At 46.2% G+C, this 20772-nt stretch overlaps 1 protein-coding gene and 1 non-coding gene across 4 annotated transcripts in view; one reads left to right on the top strand and one right to left on the bottom strand.

The window, feature by feature from the left end:
* The first annotated feature begins 6735 nt into the window (after positions 1 to 6735).
* Positions 6736 to 20772, top strand: part of Ppp4r1 (protein phosphatase 4 regulatory subunit 1) — a 57278-nt gene continuing 43241 nt past the window's right edge. Inside the window, exons 1-2 of one of the 3 annotated variants that reach the window (XM_041631818.1) lie at positions 6736 to 6788; positions 7408 to 7452. Coding sequence is in view for 2 of the 3 variants with exons in the window: in XM_041631817.1 (XP_041487751.1) it covers positions 7227 to 7233; positions 7408 to 7452 (52 nt within the window). In the remaining variant the exon portion in view is untranslated. The other 2 variants (XM_041631817.1, XM_041631820.1) reach the window with 2 other exon arrangements.
* LOC121433547 lies at positions 18818 to 18924 on the bottom strand. Its single transcript, XR_005972327.1, has one exon. It is a non-coding gene; the product is annotated as a U6 spliceosomal RNA (small nuclear RNA).

The following is a 20772-nucleotide window of genomic DNA, read 5'->3' as shown; positions in this document are numbered from 1 at the left end:
CCGGTCACAGGTCCTATCCAGTATCTCCTTTGCGTCGGTATCACCCTTGGATTCAGAATCTGAGGACAGCCAGTTCTGTGTGGGCAGATTGGAGGCAGGCGACAGTGCCCAGCTGGAGCACAATGCCTCCTCTATGCCCAGGTCGGCTTAGCTGGGAACAACTGTTAGACGCAGCTGCGGACACTTCGGCCAAGGCTTGGCTCTGCTTTCACTGGCACCTACATGCCCTATAGCAAACAGGATCTGGCCCTCCATCCCGAAGTGTGTCCCCTCAAAAGCCAAGGTGTGCTTCCTGTTTATCACTTCCTGCGGAGTGAGGGTGACTCACAAAGCTGCAGTATGTGTCCAACAGACCGTGTGTGGACAGGACGCCTTCCAGTTCCCTTGGTGGCTTCAGCGCTCCTCCTGTTCTCTCTCCACTCTTCTGGGTGTCTGAGAGGCATGGGTGCTTTCTAGGTTTCCTGACGAGGTCTCCTGCGCAAGCTTTTCCTCACTGAGAGTCACTCCAACCTGTTTGTCCTCTCAACTCATGGACCCACTGAAACATACCTCATTCCTTACTCCCTAGTTAAGTTTCTTGGAGGGGGCTATCGTTCGGGGTTTAGTTCTTCTTCTTCTTGCTGCTGCTGCTGTTTGTTTTAAAGACAGGATCTTGAACAGCTCAGGGTGGCCTCAAACTCACTATGTAACTGAGGCTGTTCTTGAACTCTGTCTTGCCTCAGCCTCCCAGGTACTAGAATGACAGCTATGTGCCACCACACCTGGCTTCATTAGAATAAAGTCTGGCTCTTTGCTTTATGTGGTGATACTGTCTGCAACCAGACAGGCTCACAGGTTTATTCTCTTCCTCACACACATCTCCCCCCCTGGAGACTTTGACAGGACCTCATAAAAACCAGATCCCCATGATCAAGTCATGGACGTGCATAAGGCTGTAGGCCAAAGGAGAGATGACCGCTGTGAAACAGGATGTTGGGGAATGGCGGCTCCTAAGTAGCTCCCAGGCTTTTCAGGGTATAATGTTCTCTCTTATATTCTGCTTACTTTGTGACAGGCTCATTACCTTAGTCAGGGTCTTGTCACTGAGGCTCCCAAACCTTACAAAAGAAGTTTGTTTAGCTCACGGTTTGAAAAGCTGAAAGTCTAGCCAGGCAGTGGTTGTGCACACCTTTAATCCCAGCACTCAGGAGGCAGAGGCAGGAGGATCTCTGAGTTCTAGGCCAGCCTGGTCTACAGAGCTACAGAGCTTATTCCAGGACAGCTGGGGCTACACAGAGAAACCCTGTCTTGAAGGAGAGAGAGAGAGAGAGAGAGAGAACAAGCAAACAAGCCACGGCATATGACTGTGTACCCAACAGCCAAACAGAACATTCAAGCTTTTCTCTTAAGAACTTTGTAAAATGAAAAGTCACTATGCTAAAAGTACTACTACTTTTGTGCTATTTCAAGGTCTCTGGGAACCCCTTCCCCCAAGGCCTTCCTCCTTGATAGGAGCTGTTTTCACAGGGCATAGTCACAGGTAACCACGTTTAGGTATTAGTGGCTTTCTGTCAAGCTTGTAGCATCTTCCTCAATCTCTACACGTGCAGAATGCCCGATGGCTACTATATGACATTCCTTGGGTGACAATAATGAGCCATGTGCCATCTTTCTGTACACCAAGCACAGAGACCCTAAGGACACATAAGCAGATAGCTAAGCATGGACTTCAATGCTGAGAGCAAAGACAAAAAAAAAAAAAACCCAGCAGCAACAACAACAACAAAAAATCATACCATACACAACAGCCACATCGATTGCACCAGTACAGGAACGCAGACCAGACTATAGCCCTCCACACTAGGAACCCCTTCGCTTGGTTGGCATTACTTGCCTCTTGATAATTCCTAGTTCAAATTAAGCAGAAGCATCCCGAGCTGACTGATAGCAATACCCTCCGCAGGATGAAATCTGAATTCCCCAGCAGACCTGGCAACACCTTCCTCACACCAGCCTTTTCTCAGCCCGCTACATAGAACCATACCATTTAAGGAGCTACCCAGATTCCATCTTTACCATAATGCCTTCTGCTCATCATGCAGTTTGAATGAAGTACTAATGAGTCCCTTTTCGGTCCCTTTTAATCTGGGGCTAAACAGATGCACGTGGAATTACCCGTCCATGTGAGAGGGTTAAGAAACCTCTGATTTCATAGGTTTTAAAATAATTTGAAACTCGTTATTTTTTGAGACAGGGTTTCTCTGTAGCTTTGGAGACTGTCTTGGAACTCGCTCTGTAGACCAGGCAGGCTGGCCTCAAACTCACAGAGATCTGCCTGTCTCTCCCTCCTGAGTACTGGGATTAAAGGCATGTGCCACCACCACCCTGCTGCTCTGAAACATTCTTTTGTTTTTCGAGACAGGGTTTCTCTGTAGCTATCAAGTCTGCCCTGGAACTAGCTCTTGTAGAGCAGGCTGGCCTTGAACTCACAGAGATCCACCTGCCTCTGCCTCCCAGAGTGCTGGCATTAAAGGCACTCTGGGATCTGAAACATTCTTAAGTGATTCCTCCTGTTTATAGCTCACCTAGGACATTTTTTCAAGCAGGACCTTCTTCTGTTTTGTGATGGATGTCCAAACAACACTACTGTCCTATGGCTCTCGGGGGTCCTGGAGACTGTAGCCTCATTGCCATAGTCTATCTCCCTGCTGTGGCTTACTACTTCAACTAGGCATAAGTGTGTTATATTCGTGCGTGCTGCATTTGTTTAATGATGTAAAGATGCGTTGCTTTGCCTGCCCAAGACACCTGATTGGTCTAATAAGAGGCTGAATGGCCAATAGGAGAGGGATAGGCAGGGCTGGCAGGAAGGGAGAATAAATAGGAGGAGGAATCTAGGCTCAGGGGGAGAAAATGAAGAGAATGAGGGAGAGAGGAAGACGCCTGGGGCCAACTAGGCAGCTGCCAATCAGCCAGACACGGAGTAGGACGTACAGAGTGCAAGAAAGGTAAAAAAGCTCCAAGGCCAAACAGAGATGAAGAGGAACAGATTAAATTAAGTTATGGGGGGGGGGGGGCGACAACAACAAGCAGAGGGCAACCACTTATAATAACTAGTCTCCGTGGCATGATTTCTCTGTGGCATGATTTGGGGGTTGGTTGGTGGTCCAAAAGAAAGCCTGCTACATAACAGAATCAGGAGCTATTCAGATAGTAGGATTCTTGAGTCTCCTAAGCACCGAAGATAATTCATCTCAGAGATTCTGTATGGGAATTTCTTTCAACAGGAAGAGAGTCACTAAGTCTTTACAATCTACTGAAAAAAAAATAATTCCATTCATTCTTTAAAAAGTTGACAAGAGGTAGCAAAAACTGAACAAGTTTCTTGAGTCAAGACATTCTTGTTTAGACCATACCAAAGACAAAAGTAGACAAAGCCTGTCCCTTCGTACCATCGAAATGGCACAGCAGGTAAAGGCACTGGCTGCCAAATTTGGTAACCTGAGTTCAATTGCTGGAACCCCCATGGTGGAAGGACAGAAGACACTTTTGCAAATTGTCCTCTGACTTCCAGGTGTATACCACAGCACAAAATAAATCTAAAAATATTAAGGCTCATCTGTGCACAAATACAGCACCTAAAAAATGTTTTAGTGAAGCTACAGCAGTGAGATCTTGTTCACATATGGGCATATCAGGAAGCAGAGAAACGGAACTGCCAAGGTTGAGCTCAGGACCGAGGAATGGTGCCACCCACGTGTAGGGTAGGTCTGACTCTCTGATAACCCAGCTCCTGGAATCAGAGAAAGAACAGCCTGAAAGCAAGCAGGACTAATTCTGGACAGGACTCAGTTCCATGGCCCTTGTCTTTTTCTCTCCTGCCACCTCCCTGCCCTGTCTTTTATTGTGGCAGTATCTAGGGTGGAACCCAGGGCCCCAGGCATTGCTAGGCAAGGATTCCACAATGGCCCACACTCCAGGTGAACATCCCCTCCCCCCAATCCTGGTTCTTATCCACCCAGGGAAGGCTCTACTGCTTTCTACATTGCTCCAAGTGAGCAGGGTCAAAGATGTTCCACTGAGGAATTCTGTAGTTGTTCCCATGGAGCTGGGGCACCTCACACCTCCTTTGTAAACATTTGATTCCATGAGAGGAACCAGAGTGTGTAAACAGCATTGAGTGGATGAAGCAACAATGTTCATTTTCTCTGTGCATTTCTGACCCTCTTGTTCTTTCCTTTCCTCTCTCCCTAGTGTGATTGTCCTCAAAACCAAGCAACTACCATCCGGTGGACTTCAGCTGCTCGGCTTACCAACATCATTCCAGGTGGGCTGTTGACTGTTTATACTCCTGCATTTGGGGTAAAGGAGGGCCATGAGGCCCTCACCTGTGTATGTAAATGCCTTAATTGCACAGCTCTTGGGGAAGATCTAGAATTTGGGGGGCCAGGAAAGGCTAGTAGGAGGGGCCCTCATCTCTGCAGGGTAAAGGCTTTCCAGGTGTGACCTCTCAGGGAGGAGCAGTCACATCCCTGTGAGTAACCTCCCACGTATGATCTGTAAGGAAGTCCGATAAATTCCTGGGTTCCTCGAAGTGAACTTTGGCAGGATATTGCCTCCATTTGACCTCGGACCCAAAGAGGAGGGGTACGCATTGCTGAAGTCTCTCTCTGGAAAGGACTTTCAGCAATACTTCCCTTCTTTCTTTTTGGTATGAGAAAATACGTCTTCAGTTGAGGTAAATAAAACGAGATCATGGGTCTTTGGAAAACTAAACTATGAAAACACAGGAAAAGGCTAGGATTTCCCATGGGGGAATGACCATTGACTCAGAGATTTAACAGGCTCTGGGGGCAGCACTGAGTGGATTCAGCAAAAAATGTCTGAAGGATGGGAACAATTTCAAACACTTGCCTTCACACAATTAAAAACATGTAGAAGAAAAGAAAAAAAAAACGTGTAGAAGAGGCCTTAAGTAAGGAATGACAATTTCCATTACTTGGAATGGCTTTGATAGTGGACAGTATAGCAGCCTGGTTTCAAATGACACAAACGAACAGAAACAAATTTTTAAAAAAGCATTTTTATCATGCATTTCTCACTTTCTGATAAAAGAATTAAAAAACAGTAACAGTGGATATGACAAAAGTATATAATACATATGTATGAAATGTCATAATGAAACCTACCCTTTTGCATAATGATTATATAGTAATAAGACTTTTTAAAATAAGGGCTGGGCATAGTGGTGCACATCTCTAATTTGAAGTATTTGAGAGACAGATGCAGGCCAATCTCTGAGTCTGAGGTCAGCATGATCCACACATAGCAAGCTCTAGACCAGCCAGACTGAGCAAGTATTGAGTCCTTGTCTCAAATAAACTCCTGCCCCCACCACCCTTTTAAAGAGATAAAACAAAGGCTGAGGAGATAGCTCAGTTGCTGAAGTGTTTGCCTTGCAAGCATTAGACCTAAATTCAACTCCAAAAACTCGTTTACAGCCTCAATGTTGGGGAGGCAGATCCCTGGGGCTTTCTAGGAAGTTTAGCCCACTTGGTGACTTCAGAATAGTGAGAGGCGTGTGTGTGTGTGTGTGTGTGTGTGTGTGTGTGTGTGTGTGTGTAGGGGGTGGGGGTAGGGTGGACAGAGAGACAAGACAGCATGCCTGAAACACACCTGAGGCTTCTCATTCTAACCTGTGAATTCTTAAGCCCTTGTTTTTTGAATTCACAAAAGTAAATTCTGCGACCAAAGAAATGCATGTGCAAGTTTAGTCTTTACCTATTCTAAATTTGAGAAATCAGACACATTTGGGGGCTATAGCATCTAATTTCTAGTCTCTTGGAGTTTCGATTCATACTATACAATCTGTGTTTTATCTGTTAAGTGATATATCCAAAAGGAGAGTTGGCGTGGCTATGGATAACTCTTTTTCCCTAGGCAGATTTATGCACTCCTGAGGATCTGATTACGTGGTCTGATCCTCTGATGTTTTAAAATATCAGTATGTTGTCTCCAGTTAGGACTATAGCACAGAAGGGAACACGCCAAACATTTAAAAATGCTCTCGGTTTTCATATCAGATTCGCCAACTGGCATCAAGTACGAAAGTGTGTTGTCCCGCTACAGGGGAACACCAGTTGGAGACCTTGAGGGTGCTAGATTTAGACTTGAGACTGTCAAAAATGGGACAATGAACTGGGCTCACTCAGAAAGCCTGGATTCTGCCCTACTTTGTACGTGGAAACCCTAGAGGACCACTTAACTCTCTGCAAACAAAAGGTCTGTTTGTGGTACAAAGTTCACTTGAGAAAAACGCTACTAAATCACCCCCAAAATAAAAAAAAAAAAAAAAAAAAACCAATCCCTGACACCCCGCCACCAGATTCCCTAGGCAGCAAGCACCGTGCTAGACTCCTGATAGTCTGCCATTCCCCGGAGAGGCGGAGGGGGCAGGTATCCTCGTCCAGCCTCCCTGCGCTCGGTCACAAGGCTAGGAACCTCGGAGTGGCTGGACTCGGCCCGGCCCGCGCGCCCGCGGCCGCTCAGGGGCAGCTCGGGCGAGCGGGCGGCGCGCGGGCTCCGAGGCCGATGCCGCGGCTCTAACGTGCCGCACGGGAAGGCCGGCCGAGCCGAGCGAGCGGAACTTTTGTCACTCAACTGTCGTCCGGCCCTGGGGCCCGGGCTTTGTTCAGTCACTCGCGAGGCCCGGGCGCGCGAGCGAGCGAGCGGGCGGGCCGGCGGAGGCGGCGCTTCCTCCACTCGGAGGCGGGAGCCTGGGCCGCGGACCTCCGGCTACGCACGAGCAGGTCTGGGAGGGGCGCGGGCAACGAGCGGCGCGCGGCGGAGCGGGCGGCGACCGGCGGTGGGCGAGGCCCGGTGACCCAACAGAGCTGCGGGCCGCGGGGACCCCGCCCGCCGGGCTCGGGCACAAGCCGCAGGTCCACCCCGGCGGGCAGCTTGCGCCGCGCTCCGCACGCTCGGAGCCAGGGCGCCTCTAGCCGCGGGTGGGAACGCGCCTGCCTCGGGGCCCCGCCGGCCCACCGGGCGCGGGAGGCGGGCGAAGGGCGGCTGGGGCGCAGGAGGCGGGCGGACGGGAGTCGCCGCCGCCGCCGCAGCCGCCGCAGGCCCGGACCTCGGCCCGCCCCGCGCGCGCCCCCGCCGGCCCGCGCGCGCCCACCGGCTCCCGGCTCGCGCGGCTCGCGGAGCGGGATCCCGGGAGACGAGGAGGCGGGGGCGAGCACAAGATGGCGGGTACGTGGCCCCAGTTCCCCGGGCGGCGGCGGCGACGGCGGCGGCGGCTCCCCGCGCTTGGCGGCACCCGGGACAGGCCGGCGCGGGGAGACGCCGCCGAGCGGGCGGCGGGCGGCTGGGGCGCGGCGCCGGCCCAGGACGCTGACCCGGCCTTTCTTCTCTCCCCCGGCGCAGACCTCTCGCTGCTCCAGGAGGACCTGCCGGAGGACGCGGACGGACGTGAGTGGCTGGCGGGCTGGCGGACGGACGGACCGGCGGGCGGGCGGGCGGCCCCGCAGCCCCGGGGGGGGGGGGGGCGGGCGAGCGGACTCGGGACCCCGGCGCGCTGGGGACTCCCGCGTGGCCCGACTGCGGCCGCCGCCCGCAAGCTCCCTCGGGCCGCGGGGCGGCTGTTGGGGGGAAGCAGAAGCCCGTGGGGCGGAGGCCGGTGAGGGACTTGGGTGTGTTTTTCCTGAGTGTCTTCCGCACCCTCGCCCCGAGGAAGGAGGCTGCCGGCGCCGGGAGGTGTTTCCGCAGCTCTCCCGGGCTGCGCGGTAGCAGTGCCCCGGTGCCCCGGCCCGCCCTCCTGGGGTTCCCTCGCCCCGGTGTGTGCAGCTCGCTGACTGGTGTTTTACTTGAGCCCTGAGCGACCGGTCTCAGGTCCCCTCACCGCCACTCACGCGTTTGACTTGGGAATTTCGGGGTGGTTAGAAGGTGTGGCCTTGGCAGGCTGCAGTGACTAGGTTCAGAGAGCAGATTTCTTTAATCCAGGACGTTCTAAGCTCAGCCGCATATTTAAATGCTAAAACTGCAGGTTTCGTTGAGATATTGAAGCTTTTTTTTTTTTTTTAAAGAGTTGATTCTTTTGTACATTAAAAAAAAAAGAAGAAAAGAAAGCTGCTCAACTTTTGGACGTTGTTTCCATTGTGGTGAAGGAAGTGAATTATTTAGGTATCTTTCATTTGAATGTTTTACTAAGCGGAAAATGTTATGGGTTGGAGATAGAAAAGCCTACGATGAGTTAGGCTAAGTTTATGTGGGAAGAAGTTGTAAATTACACTTGCGTGGAGATTTCTACTCATGCTAATGTAGATAGGGACTGATAAAAAATTAGATCACTCGTTTTGAAATGCGTTTTAGGAATAGAGACTGCTGAAAATGTATCAAGCATAGATCATGGGAGACTTAAGGGGACCAAAAACTAGGCAGAGTTGAGCTGATTACCCTGGTTCAAGCGCTGTCTAGTTACAGGAAACCCTGCCCAGACAGGAAGTGTGGTTTAATACCTGCCCAGGTAATCCAAAGATGCCATAGTTTGCTCTTCCAAAGATAATCCTTAGCATTGTCTGTTATGATTGTCTTTACCCAATTGAAATCCTGTTCTGAGCAAAGGGAGATGTACTGTCTAGAAAGTGCCTCAGTCAGGGCGTCTATCGCTTTGACGAAGCACCATGACCGAAAGCAACTTGGGCAGGAAAGGATTTGGCTTATGCTTCCACATCACAGTTCATCACTGAAGGAAGTTAAGGCTAGCACGGGGTGGGGGTGGGGCTGATGTAAAAGCCCAGAAGGAGTGCTGCTTTCTGGTTCCTCCTGGCTTGCTCAGCCTGCTTTCTGTATAACCCAGCAACCAGCGATGACACTACAGACAATAGGCTGGGCCCTCTTAACATCTGTCACTAAGAAAATGCCCTATAGGCTTGCCTGCTGCCAGATAAGGAGGTGCCCTCTTCTCAGCTTTCTCTACCTCCACACAAAACTAACCTGTGCGGAAGGCATCTCTGAGGAGTGTCTTTAAAGCCGGTGAGTCATATCAGACTTACCTGTTGCTAAATTCTGTTTGGGGACCGATGCCTAGTATTGTTTCCTTAAGTAACTGTCTTGAGGGAGCAGTATACACAGTGAAGACAGCTTCTATGTTTAATTTTTTCCACATGGGTCACTTATTGGCCTAGCAGTATGCTTTGGGTATTAACCAAAGCACCTGTTGATTTTAGATCTCTAGCAAGGTTAGGACTGGAGGTGTGGCCTTAATCATGTTATCTTGGGGCAGGGGCTTCTTGCTGGTATAAGGTGTGCGTCTTTGTGGCTGGCTGTAGCAGGAACATCTGAGCATTCCTTCACTTTGAGGTAGGTGCCATGCCCCCCTGCAGAGGCACAGGGCAGTTTCTCCGTGGCTGTTGGGGAGCAGCAGTCTGGAGGAGGAAGCTAGGGGTCTGCTGGGTAGAAAGAAAGGGAAAGGATGGGCACCACTTGAGCTCTCAAGAGTGCTGTCAGGAAGGTGCCAGTAGCCTGCCTTGTTGCAGTCTTGGCAAGGGGCACTTTGGATCAACTGGGGTGTCTCACTTAGCTCCCTCATGCCTATGTCTTGTCACTGGGACAGGTCTGAGAAAAGTCCCCCCCCTTATATCATCATTCATCACTTGGCATGAGCAGTGTGTGCTGCTCTCAGAATGGTATTGACGTGAGCCACGAGAAAAGGAGGAAACGGTGTGACGTTATGGAGTTTACCTTTTTAAGGTTTAGCTCTCATTCCGTTTAGGTAATGTATTCAAAGGCAAAATCAGCTAATTGTAATTTGGTTGAAGATTCTTAGAGAAACTCCTGGGTTTTCTCGGTTACTAAAGCTTTTACACATTAATACCTGTACCTAGAGTTTTGGGAACAGTGTCTTTAGCCACTCTGGTCTCTCGTAAAGGGAGAAAGAGTGAGGAAGAGAATCTGACTGTAGTGCCCACATAGAGAGCAAGATGGCTTGTAAAGAAAGAAGGCTTCTCACATCCCAGAGCAGTGGGTTCAGTCTTCCTAATGCTGTGGCCTTTAATACAGTTGTTTATGGTGTGGTGACTCCCGGCCATAAAATTATTTTTGTTGCTACTTCGCAACTGTGATTTTCAACTGTGAAGTATAATGTAAATATCTCTTTTCTGATGGGTTAGTTAACTCTTGTTAAAGGGTCATTTGACTCCAAGGGATCACGGCCCGCAGGTTGAGAACCACTGTCAGAGTCTGGGACGGCAGAGGGCAGCCAGCTGAGGTGCCCTCATGATAGGGAGAAAATTAGTTTGTGGTCAGGCCCTTGAGTCTTGGTTATCTTTTTCTAAAAGATTCATGGCCAAGGCCATGTTGGAAGGATCACCAAGAAAGGAGAAGGTGGGAACCAGGTCTTAATTGGTTCCAGTCCCTGAGTTTGTATGGATTTTGTAGACTGGGAGAAGGAGTTGATCAAAGACCTTTGGAGAAAAATTTTCCTTCAGTCATAGTAAGTGTATTGTATTGTTTATGGAAAGGCCATAAAGATGAATGTTGCCACTATTAGAATGTATTGAAATTAAATATAATAAAACTCTTTTCATGCTTGAAACTTTTCAGTAATGTATTGTGTATTTTCAAAGTGAAGGCAAACAAGTGGCTATTTGAATAGATGCTTCAGCAGATTTCTGAGTAAAATTTTTAAAAATTTAAGGTTATCTTTCTTGAATAATGGAATCAATATATAATTAAAGATTTTTAGAGAAATGCATAGGCATTTTTTGTCAGTTTTCCAAAGGTACAATTTGATGTTGCTGAGTTTCTGAAATGGATCAGTTAGGACAGCTGCAGGAAAGGTTGTTAGTGTGGCTAGAAAATCCCTGTAGGAGTTGGATTAACATGTAGACTTACTAAAGCAGCATACGGAAGTAAACCTGGGTGGTTCACCATAGCCAGAGAGACAGTCTTCCCTCTGTGCTCTGGTCATTGGATGCTGATCACAGGGACAGAACTCCCCAAGTTCAGGCAGAACTTAAACCTAGGTTCTTTTTTTTTTTTTCCCCTAGGTTCTTTTTTTTTTAATTTCCTTTTTTTTATATTTATTTATTATGTATACAATATTCTGTCTGTATGCCTGAAGGCCAGAAGAGGGCGCCAGACCTCTTTACAGATGGTTGTGAGCCACCATGTGGTTGCTGGGAATTGAACTCAGGACCTTTGGAAGAGCAGGCAATGCTCTTAACCACTGAGCCATCTCTCCAGCCCTAACCTAGGTTCTTAAAATATCGTATTTGGGGCCTGGAGAGATGGCTCACGGATTAAGAGCATTGTGCTCTTCCATAGGACCCAGGTTCAGTTCCTAGCACCTGCATGGAGACTCACAACCGGCTGTAACTCCTGCTCCAGGGAATTCAACACCCTCTTTAGGCCTCCACGGGCACCAAGCATGGTGGCGCACAGACATACATCCTGGCAGAACACCCAGACACATAATTTAAAATTTTTAAAATAAAATACTGAGATTTACATTGCCTAGTTTATAACATTGTCATGTAGACTGTTGGTTGGAAGCCAGGCCTGAAGTTATGACATCTAATCCAGGGTGCTACTAGGGTTTCAGTTTCCAGAGCACTGCTGTGGCGCCCGGGATCTAGCTTAGTTCTTTTTTTTTTTTTTTTTTTTTAGTTTTTCGAGATAGGGTTTCTCTGTGGCTTTGGAGCCTGTCCTGGAACTAGCTCTGTAGACCAGGCTGGTCTCGAACTCACAGAGATCCGCCTACCTCTGCCTCCCAAGTGCTGGGATTAAAGGTGTGCGCCACCATCGCCCGGCTCTCTAGCTTAGTTCTTGTTTACGCTTGTTTTAACAGTAACAGCGTGATTCTGAGGGTTTGGAGCCGGGTGTAGAGTGTGCCATTTCACAGGTTTTTCCATTGGCGAGGTTCTAGAATCCTTTTACATGTTTTTGGGGGGCTTGTGGGGAGTGTGCAAGCAGAGGACAGAAATGACGAGGCTGGAACTAGCTATTTCTCTCAGCCCACAGTCCTACTGATGCCCTCCCTCCTGCATCAGGCTCAAAGTTCCTCAAGTTTGCTGAGAGTTTCTGGAAACTAGGAATAAGTGTTTGATTGTCAAATAATAGGAAGATTGCACATTTTTAGTTTCCAGTGTGCTTTGTTGGTTTTCAAGAACATGATTTTCGGGTGAGAATTTAGACACACGCAGAAGCAGATGAACTGTCGTGCCCCTCCGCCCAACTGTAGCTCTCACTGACAGGTACTGTGCACTTGTGAGGGAAGCGGGAGGAGGTAGGCACGTACCTGTTGAAACTGGTCAGTACAGCATTAATGCTGCACAGGACCTTCATATTTACAGCTGAGTTCTAAAGTTGATCATTTTTACATTTACTTCAACTGTGTTTTGGTAGAAATAACTCACTTAACACTTTACTTGCTTGCTGGGAATTTATGATAATTTGGATCTGGGTTTATTCACTTTTTTAATTACCCATGGAAAAAGAATGACTAACCAAAAGTAATTGGGCTAATGAGACCATAAGAGAAATGTCCTCAAACTTAGGGGACCCCATGGTGACCCACACCTGTGAGTCCTGTTTGGTAGCTGTGTTTCTCTCAGTCAGCAGTTAGAAAGCATGAGCTTGCTCACTCCCTGGTCTGCGCTTATTTACAGCCCTCGGGCAGCACCCAGGACCAGACACTGCTCAGCGTGTGAGGACATTTCTTCTAATATCTAATACAGAGAGTTATTGTGCTATTTCACAAATAATGACAAAAATTTATATGTGTTCAATATAAAAACAAGCTCCCCTACCCCATGCATGGATGCCAAATCTGTCCATATGGAAGGTCCATTGTGCCATAGATTATTCTTAGCCATATAGGGTGGTAGGGATGCTTACTTGTGGTCCCAAAACAAGGGAGGCTGAGGCTGGAAGGTAGTGCGTTTGAGTCCCACTAGGCTACACAAGATCAAATTCTAGAACTAGATCCCGAGTGCTGGGATTAAAGATGCGCACCACCACCACCTGGCTAGATAGTGTTTCAGTTACTTAGAAAAACCATCTCTAAAGAGTTAGTGCTGTTCAGTACTTCAGTAACTTTAATATGTTTTAATAAACATCTTGCACATTATTGCAAAGTTCAAATTCAGATTTGACAGACATCGTTGCCTGAGACAATGTAAAGACTGAATCCCATGCTTCTCAGGTTTGTCTTTTTAAAGTTAGGATTTGGGCTAGGGTTGTAGCTCAGTGGAGAGCTCTGGCCTCCCACGTTCAGGTGCTGAGTTCCATCCCCAGCACCAAACAAAAAATAGGCCTGAGGCACAGTCCTTTAATCCCCCTCACTGAGGAGGCTGGAAGCAGGAGGAACTCTGAGTTCAAGGCCAGCCTTGTCTACTGAGTGAGTTCCAGGTTCTAGCACAGCCAGAGCTACATAATAGAGAGAGACCGTCTCCAAAAATAAAAATAGTATTCTTCCCCCCCAGAAGTGGCTTAATTATGTTTTTGCTACAACACTAAGCTAGTCTATAATGGGTCAGGTAGTATAAGCAGTAGGTTTGTAAACTCGTGGCTGCTTTTGTATGGCTCAGATTTGCCATAAAAGAGTAAAAGTGTCTGTATAAATAGATGAACCTAAGATGTTTCCCAATAAGACTTGATTTACAACAGTTGAAGATGGAACTGTTTTTGACATGCTGGCCGTAGTTTGCCGACTTCTTTATTGTAAAATCCAAGGTCTGACACTTTTATTTTTACCCATAGTTGAGTCTCCAGAACATAGTAGGCCTTTGGTATATAACTTTACATAACTTGATAGAGTTACCAACTACTGAGGTGGACCTTTACTTTTCTGAGCAAGCTAAATTAGAACAAAATCGTAATTTGGGTTATATAATTTATTTTAAAATTAAACTTACTAGTTTTAAGTCTTCACTCTCACATAAAAGCAGCACTAATGTAGTGACTTTCTGGACTGACACTCCACCTGTATCCAGTCACTGTTAACATTCTTCCAGTTGGCTCTGCCTCCGTCCACATAATTATACAAACAGCCAAAATACATGGTTACTCTTAATTTCTGAGTGAGCCTTTCAGGAATAAATGGTTACCTCCCTCTAGTCCTCATCTCCTGAGAGCAGAGGCATTCTCTCCTGGACACAGTCACTCTTCGCTCTGAAACGTGTCGCACTGGTGGAAGTCTGTGTTGCAGTGCGTCATCCTTCATCGTGACTGCTACCTGAACTTCACACACCGCACTTGTGTCTGTTTTCTCAGCGCTCACCACTTGTGATGCTACATCGGTTTTATTTTTCAGTTTAATTTACCTATTTTATTTATTTATTTTAATATTTATTTATTCATTTGTTATATATACAATATTCTATCTGTGTGTATGCCAGCAGGCCAGAAGAGGGCACCAGACCTTATTACAGATGGTTGTGAGCCACCATGTGGTTTCTGGGAATTGAACTCAGGACCTTTGGAAGAGCAGGCAATGCTCTTAACCACTGAGCCATCTCTCCAGCCCCTCCCTATTTTATTTTTATTTTAGACAGTGTTCCCTATGTAGTGTAAAGTGGCCAGAGTTTATGTAGCCCAGGTTGACCTCAGACTTGCAGTCTTCCAGCCTTTGGCTCTAGAGACTGGGATTACGGGCATGTGAGCCCTGTACCAGAGACACTGGCATCTAGAGACTGGGATTACGGGCATGTGAGCACTGTACCAGAGACACTGGCATCTAGAGACTGGGATTACGGGCATGTGAGCACTGTACCAGAGACACTGGCATCTAGAGACTGGGATTACGGGCATGTGAGCACTGTACCAGAGACACTGGCATCTAGAGACTGGGATTACAGGCGTGTGAGCCCTGTACCAGAGACACTGGCATCTAGAGACTGGGATTACGGGCATGTGAGCCCTGTACCAGAGACACTGGCATCTAGAGACTGGGATTACGGGCATGTGAGCCCTGTACCAGAGACACTGGCATCTAGAGACTGGGATTACAGGCGTGTGAGCCCTGTACCAGAGACACTGGCATCTAGACAGCGTGCCCGTCTTTGTTTTTGCGTTTTGTCAGGACAGTGATGTGGTCATTTTATTTGCTCAGCACTCCAGCCTTTCAGTTCCACTTCTGGCAAGTAATGCCTGCCAGATTTCAGCACTGTAAAAGGCAGGCTCCTCTCTTGTAAGGAGGGAAGGAGTGATGACTGCCTGACACTCTCCACCCCAGTTAGAGTGACAGCTGTCTGTCCTGAGTCTGTCAGACTTACTGGAACTCTGCCTGCAAGGGAGCTCCCTGGTCATTTTTTGGTATGTTTATTTGTTAAAATATATTAAAGTCCCATTTTTATTACTTTAGTAGTAATTTCATACATGTTACATTAGTCAGGGTTCTCCAGAGGATCAGACTGATAAAATATATAGTCCACTAGTCCAACAATGACTGTCACCAATGGAAGGTCCAAGAATTTAATAGTTTTGGCCGGGCGGTGGTGGCGCACGCCTTTAATCCCAGCACTCGGGAGGCAGAGGCAGGTGGATCTCTGAGTTTGAGACCAGCCTGGTCTACAAGAGCTAGTTCCAGGACAGGCTCCAAAGCTACAGAGAAACCCTGTCTCGGAAAAACTAAAAAAAAAAAAAAAAAAAAGAATTTAATAGTTCTTTATTTTATGAGGTTGGATGTCTCAGCAAATCTTCAGTATACATCAGAATTCCCATGAAGCATGCTCTGATGCCGGTAAAAGAATGGACTTGTGAGTGAGAGAGCAAGCCAGCAGGGCAGGCTTCCTTCTTCCCTTCTTCCAGTCCTTTATATAGGCTGCCAGCAAAAGGTGTGGCCGGTTAGAGGTGGATCGTTCCACCTCCGAAGATCAAGAGGGGCCAAGCAGTGCTGGCTCACACCTTTAATCCCCTCACCGAGGAGGCAGAAGCTGGTGGAGCTCTGAATTCAAGGCCAGCCTGGTCTACAGAGTTCCTAGATAGCCAGATAGCCGGAGCTACACAGAGACCTGTCTTGAAAAACAAACAAAAAATTAAGGTTAAATAAAAGTGGGCCTTCCCACTTAAAATGATTTAATTAAGAAAAATCCTCCACATTCCAGGTGTAGTCTGTGATTACCTGCGCAGCTCCCTCAATGTAGACAGTGGATTTAATCGGCTCACCCATTACTCTGTCATCATCCCCTACTCTCAGGGATTGCCTTTATCTACTCTTCTACTTTTGTGCCTTTGGGGGCTGTAGCCATCGACTTTCCTTAGGGGCTGCTTCTGTGAGCAAGGCTGAGGGGGTATTTACAGTAGTGTGGACCCTTAGCAGTGGCCCCTTCTCCCCCAGTAACCTTTAACTGCCAATAGCTTCTTAGGTGGGTTGAGGCTCTGTGGAGTCCCTCAGCTCCTAGCAACTGTTAACTGCTTATAAAATCCTCAGGGAAGGGTGTGACCCTGTAAGTTCCTACCTTTTATAACAGAATGTTGACAGGCCCAGTCTTGTGCTGTGAGCTCTTGAGTGAAGTGGCCACGTCACGTCTGCAACACTCCTCCCCTTCATCATGCCTGAGCGTGCTGGTCCGCCTCTCCATCCCTGGTTCTGTGTTCTTATGCTGCAGTGTAAGCAATTGCTAATAAAGTATTCCACATCTAAACATACCCACACCCTGTCAGAGAGACTAACGCTTTTTGTGTAGAGTTCCTTCTTCTCAGCTGACTGGTTTGTGTTGTGTTGACAAAAACCGATGCCTTTTCAATAAAAATTTGTTTACTGTTTGTCACCGTCAGTGCTATATTCTCCCTGGTCAATTGCATTAAGAGCAGCAATGAAAACAAACATTTTAGGTTGTATGATTGAAGAAAAGTGTGTATGTGTTTGTGTACACATATGTGGAGATCAGAGACCAGTTTCTTTCTGTCACTCCTTGCTTTATCTGAGGTGAGGCTTCCCACCGAATCGAGTTCACCTTTGGCTAGAGCGGATTGGATTACAGAGACTAACTGCACTCAGCTCTTTATGTGAGAGCTGGGGGTCTGAACTTGGGTCCTTCACTCACTGAGCCATCTCCCCAGCCTGGAAGTTCACATTTTAGGCTTCTCTTTGGTTCAGAGAAACAAATTCGCAAACATAAAGTCATATTGGGATAAAATTCTGTGGTAAAAACGGAAAGTGATCTGGAAGAAAAAAAGAATGTAAAATTCAGTTTAGTGGATTTCTTTACTGGTTTCTTTAAACAAGTGGAAAACACATCTCTCATGTCTGTCATGAAAATATATCTGCAGGTTTGGCATCTCAGGCTTTTCCCTTCAAAAGTCTTGTACTGAAATAGAGATTTGGGCCATCATTTTGTTTTTAGACAGGGTCTCTACACAGCTCTGGCTGTCCTGGAACTCGGTAGACCAGGCTGGCCTCCAACTTGAGAGATCTACCTGCCTCTGTCTCACAAGTGCTGGGTTTAAAGGTGAGCATCATCTTTTGGATTTTTGCTTAAAATGACCTCTTTCTTGTCCTATTGGTCAAGCTTCAATCGCATCTCACCCCCCAAAAAAAACAGTTTTATTTCTTTATCAGGCCAACTAAAAGTAGGCCATGTGTGTACCCACATGTATGCATGCCGTCTCAGATATGTACCTCCTTAGGGTGACCTTTTCGCCTTTGCTTTGATTTTTGTTTTTGTTTTTTAATCATTTGGTCCATACCTGTCACTATTATAGTTAGGTGCTATCCTATTCACTGGTTTCATCATGCAGAAGGCACATTGAAATTTTGTGTTTCTAGTAACAGTCCTAAATGCAGAGTTTGCATGTGGAGAGGCCTGATATTTGTGGGCTCTGTCAGATCTTTATAGACAACATCATTGTTGTTGGCTCTCAGTGTAGTGATATACTCCTGTATTCCCAGCGTGGAGGAAGCAGCGGCAGAAGCATCATTGCAAGTTCAAGGCACAGTTGGGCTACATAGTAAGTTCTTATTTATATGACTGGATCTTGTCTGAAAAAAAATAGGGTACAAACAACTACTTTGTAAATGATAAAATCTATTCTAATTAAGTAATTGGTCAAGTTCAAGTAGATAGTTCATAAGTAGCCGCAGAGCATGAGACTGAACCTAGACCTGGTTGAGATTTTCGTTCTTTCTAGTTTTTAAACTTTTAACATTTTAGATCATGCTTTCTTGTAAAAGGCTAAAAATTGGGATGTTTCAACTACTTGGATTTCTGTTAAGTGCAAGGAGGTAGGTGTGCTCTTTGCACGGACAGCAAGACTGGCTTTTGTGACTTTGTTTTTATACAGAGAAGTACTCCATTGTTAATATAAATATTTTTGTTATTCCTTTGCTTTGTCATCTTCTTTCCTGGGTTTAAAATTTTAACAAACTACTTTTCTCATGCTCCAGAATTAGAAGAATATATGTGTTTAATTTAACTTACCTGGAAGTAGTTTTCAATGGGCTTTGAGATGTGAATGGCTAGATTCCTATTAGGAGTTCATTCTGTTTGAGTAGGACATTTGTAGGCCTGATTGGACTCAAATTCATGACCCTCCTGCCTCAGCCTCTTAAGTTCAGGGATCACCAGGGCTGTACATTACATAGTAAGTCTGAGGACAGTATGCCTTATACTGTCTCAAAAAAAAAAAAAAAAAAAAAAGAAAGAAACAGAAAAGAGGTTAATGGATAGTAGCTTATATTACTTTTGTCTGGCAATCCTTTTTAATTGAAAATAGTCCTGCCCAATTTTAATTAGCTGGGAATAGTTGGTTAGATTTAGGGCTGGCATTTTTGTTTCATTATTTTTTTGCTTATTTCCTACTTTTTCTTTTGGATTGGCTACTTTCTTTTTTTAAAAAAATGGAACGCTTAATGAATTTGCGTGTCATCCTTGAGCAGGGGCCATGCTAATCTTGTCTGTATCGTTCCAGTTTTAATATATATGCTGCTGAAGCGAGCACGGGTGAGCACTTTGTGCTCCATTTTAGTCCTCTTTCCCTCTGGTTATACCTTTTTGTATGTGTTAAAGGTTAGTTCCAGAATTGTGATTTTAATTTGTGTTATCATCTATTTAACGTGAATGTACTAAGGTGAAAATGGCTCAGTGCTTGCCTTCTTGTATGATTGAGGCCTTACATTCAGCTTTCAGCACTGCTGCCAAGCTTGACAGCCTGCATTTCATACAGCATCCACATGGTGGAAGGAGAGCACTGACTGTCACACATATCCAAGGAAATAAGTGTTTAAAGTGTAAGTTTAATGTACTGCTTCAAAAGACTGTGGAGACCTTTTCACAAACCTGTCCTGTGTATTGACCCTTACAATCTGATGCTGTTTTATTTAAAGATACCCTGTCATCCTTCAGGGTATATGTGATGCAGGAATTTTTTTCCAGCAGTGATAGGTTTTAAACATTTTTAGTGATGTTTTCTTATGTATGCATTACATCTGATATTTAATATACACATATCATTGTTGTTTGTATTGCTATAGGGTTTATTTTTATTTCATTTTATTTTTTTTTGGTTTTTCGAGACAGGGTTTCTCTGTGGTTTTGGAGCCTGTCCTGGAACTAGCTCTTGTAGACCAGGCTGGTATTTGGGTTTCTTTTTGTTTGTTTTGGTTTTTTGAGACACGGTTTCTCTGAGTAGTCCTGCCGTGTTATAGACCAGGCCAGCCTTGAATCAGAGATCTGCCTATCTCTGTCTTCCACGTGCTGGGATTAAAGGTGTATACCACCATGCCTGGCCTTTTTGATTATTTCTAAGTTTCTCATTATAACCGGTGGTAGGCATTTGCACGGTAGGCTAGGTAAGACAAACTATAGTCATCTGTAGTAAGGTTTTATGGCCTTCAGTGGGATGAAATCTACAGTTACAGTAAGTCCAATCGAGGACAGTGTAAAAGCAGGTTTGGTGGTGACAGCTCAGCATGCTGAGACACGAGGACCCTGAGATTAGGGGCACGTGGGCACATGTAAAGGGGGTGGACTTCTAAATAGACCAGGGAAGGTAACTCACAATGACTCCATGACTCCTGACTGAGGCAGCAATACTAGAACTTGAAAAATGAGCCTCTTACTCCAGACTGGAGCCTGATTTTTGTGTAGAATATCATCCATAATTGATAGAAGGGTGACAAGTTAGGAACAGACATGGTTTTCCTCTCGTCTTAAGAGTGTGTTTTTCAGATGTGGTTGGTAAACAGGCTAAATTAGTGAGGATATTTATTATACATAGATATCTGTAGGCCACCTTCTAGACTTGCATAAACAATTTCTGAGTCTTTGATAAATCTCCACACTGTCTTAAACACTGCAGTGTGTTTAATAATAGCTCCCCTGCTCTCTACCTTTTATGATCCAGAGTCATGTTTATCTTTTTTTTTTTTTTTTTCTTTTGGTTTTTCGAGACAGGGTTTCTCCGTAACTTTTGGTTCCTGTCCTGGAACTAGCTCTTGTAGACCAGGCTGGCCTCGAACTCACAGAGATCCGCCTGCCTCTGCCTCCCGAGTGCTGGGATTAAAGGCGTGCGCCACCACCGCCCGGCTCATGTTTATCTTTAAGGTGAACACCTGTGAGACGATGAAACAGTTTGGTCATAGTCGTAGAGTTCTAGAGCCCACATGAAGGTGTCTGATGAGATCACGCTAGTGCAGCAGCCTTACACTGTGAGAGAGAAAACTGACGGCCAGTGAGTGTCCAGTAGCTTTATAGCCTTTAGTTCATAATGCATAAAGTGTTTTATGAATTATAGGTTAGAAATTAGGTAAAAATTTTCTGCACTAATTATGTACATGGCTTAGTGTTG

Source organism: Microtus oregoni, unplaced genomic scaffold, assembly GCF_018167655.1.
Source record: "Microtus oregoni isolate MIOR12 unplaced genomic scaffold, Mior012 000038F_ref0000394, whole genome shotgun sequence".
NCBI classification, from domain to species: domain Eukaryota; kingdom Metazoa; phylum Chordata; class Mammalia; order Rodentia; family Cricetidae; genus Microtus; species Microtus oregoni.
The sequence above is the reverse complement of the archived record's forward strand: the minus strand, read 5'-3'. Positions and strand labels throughout refer to the sequence as shown.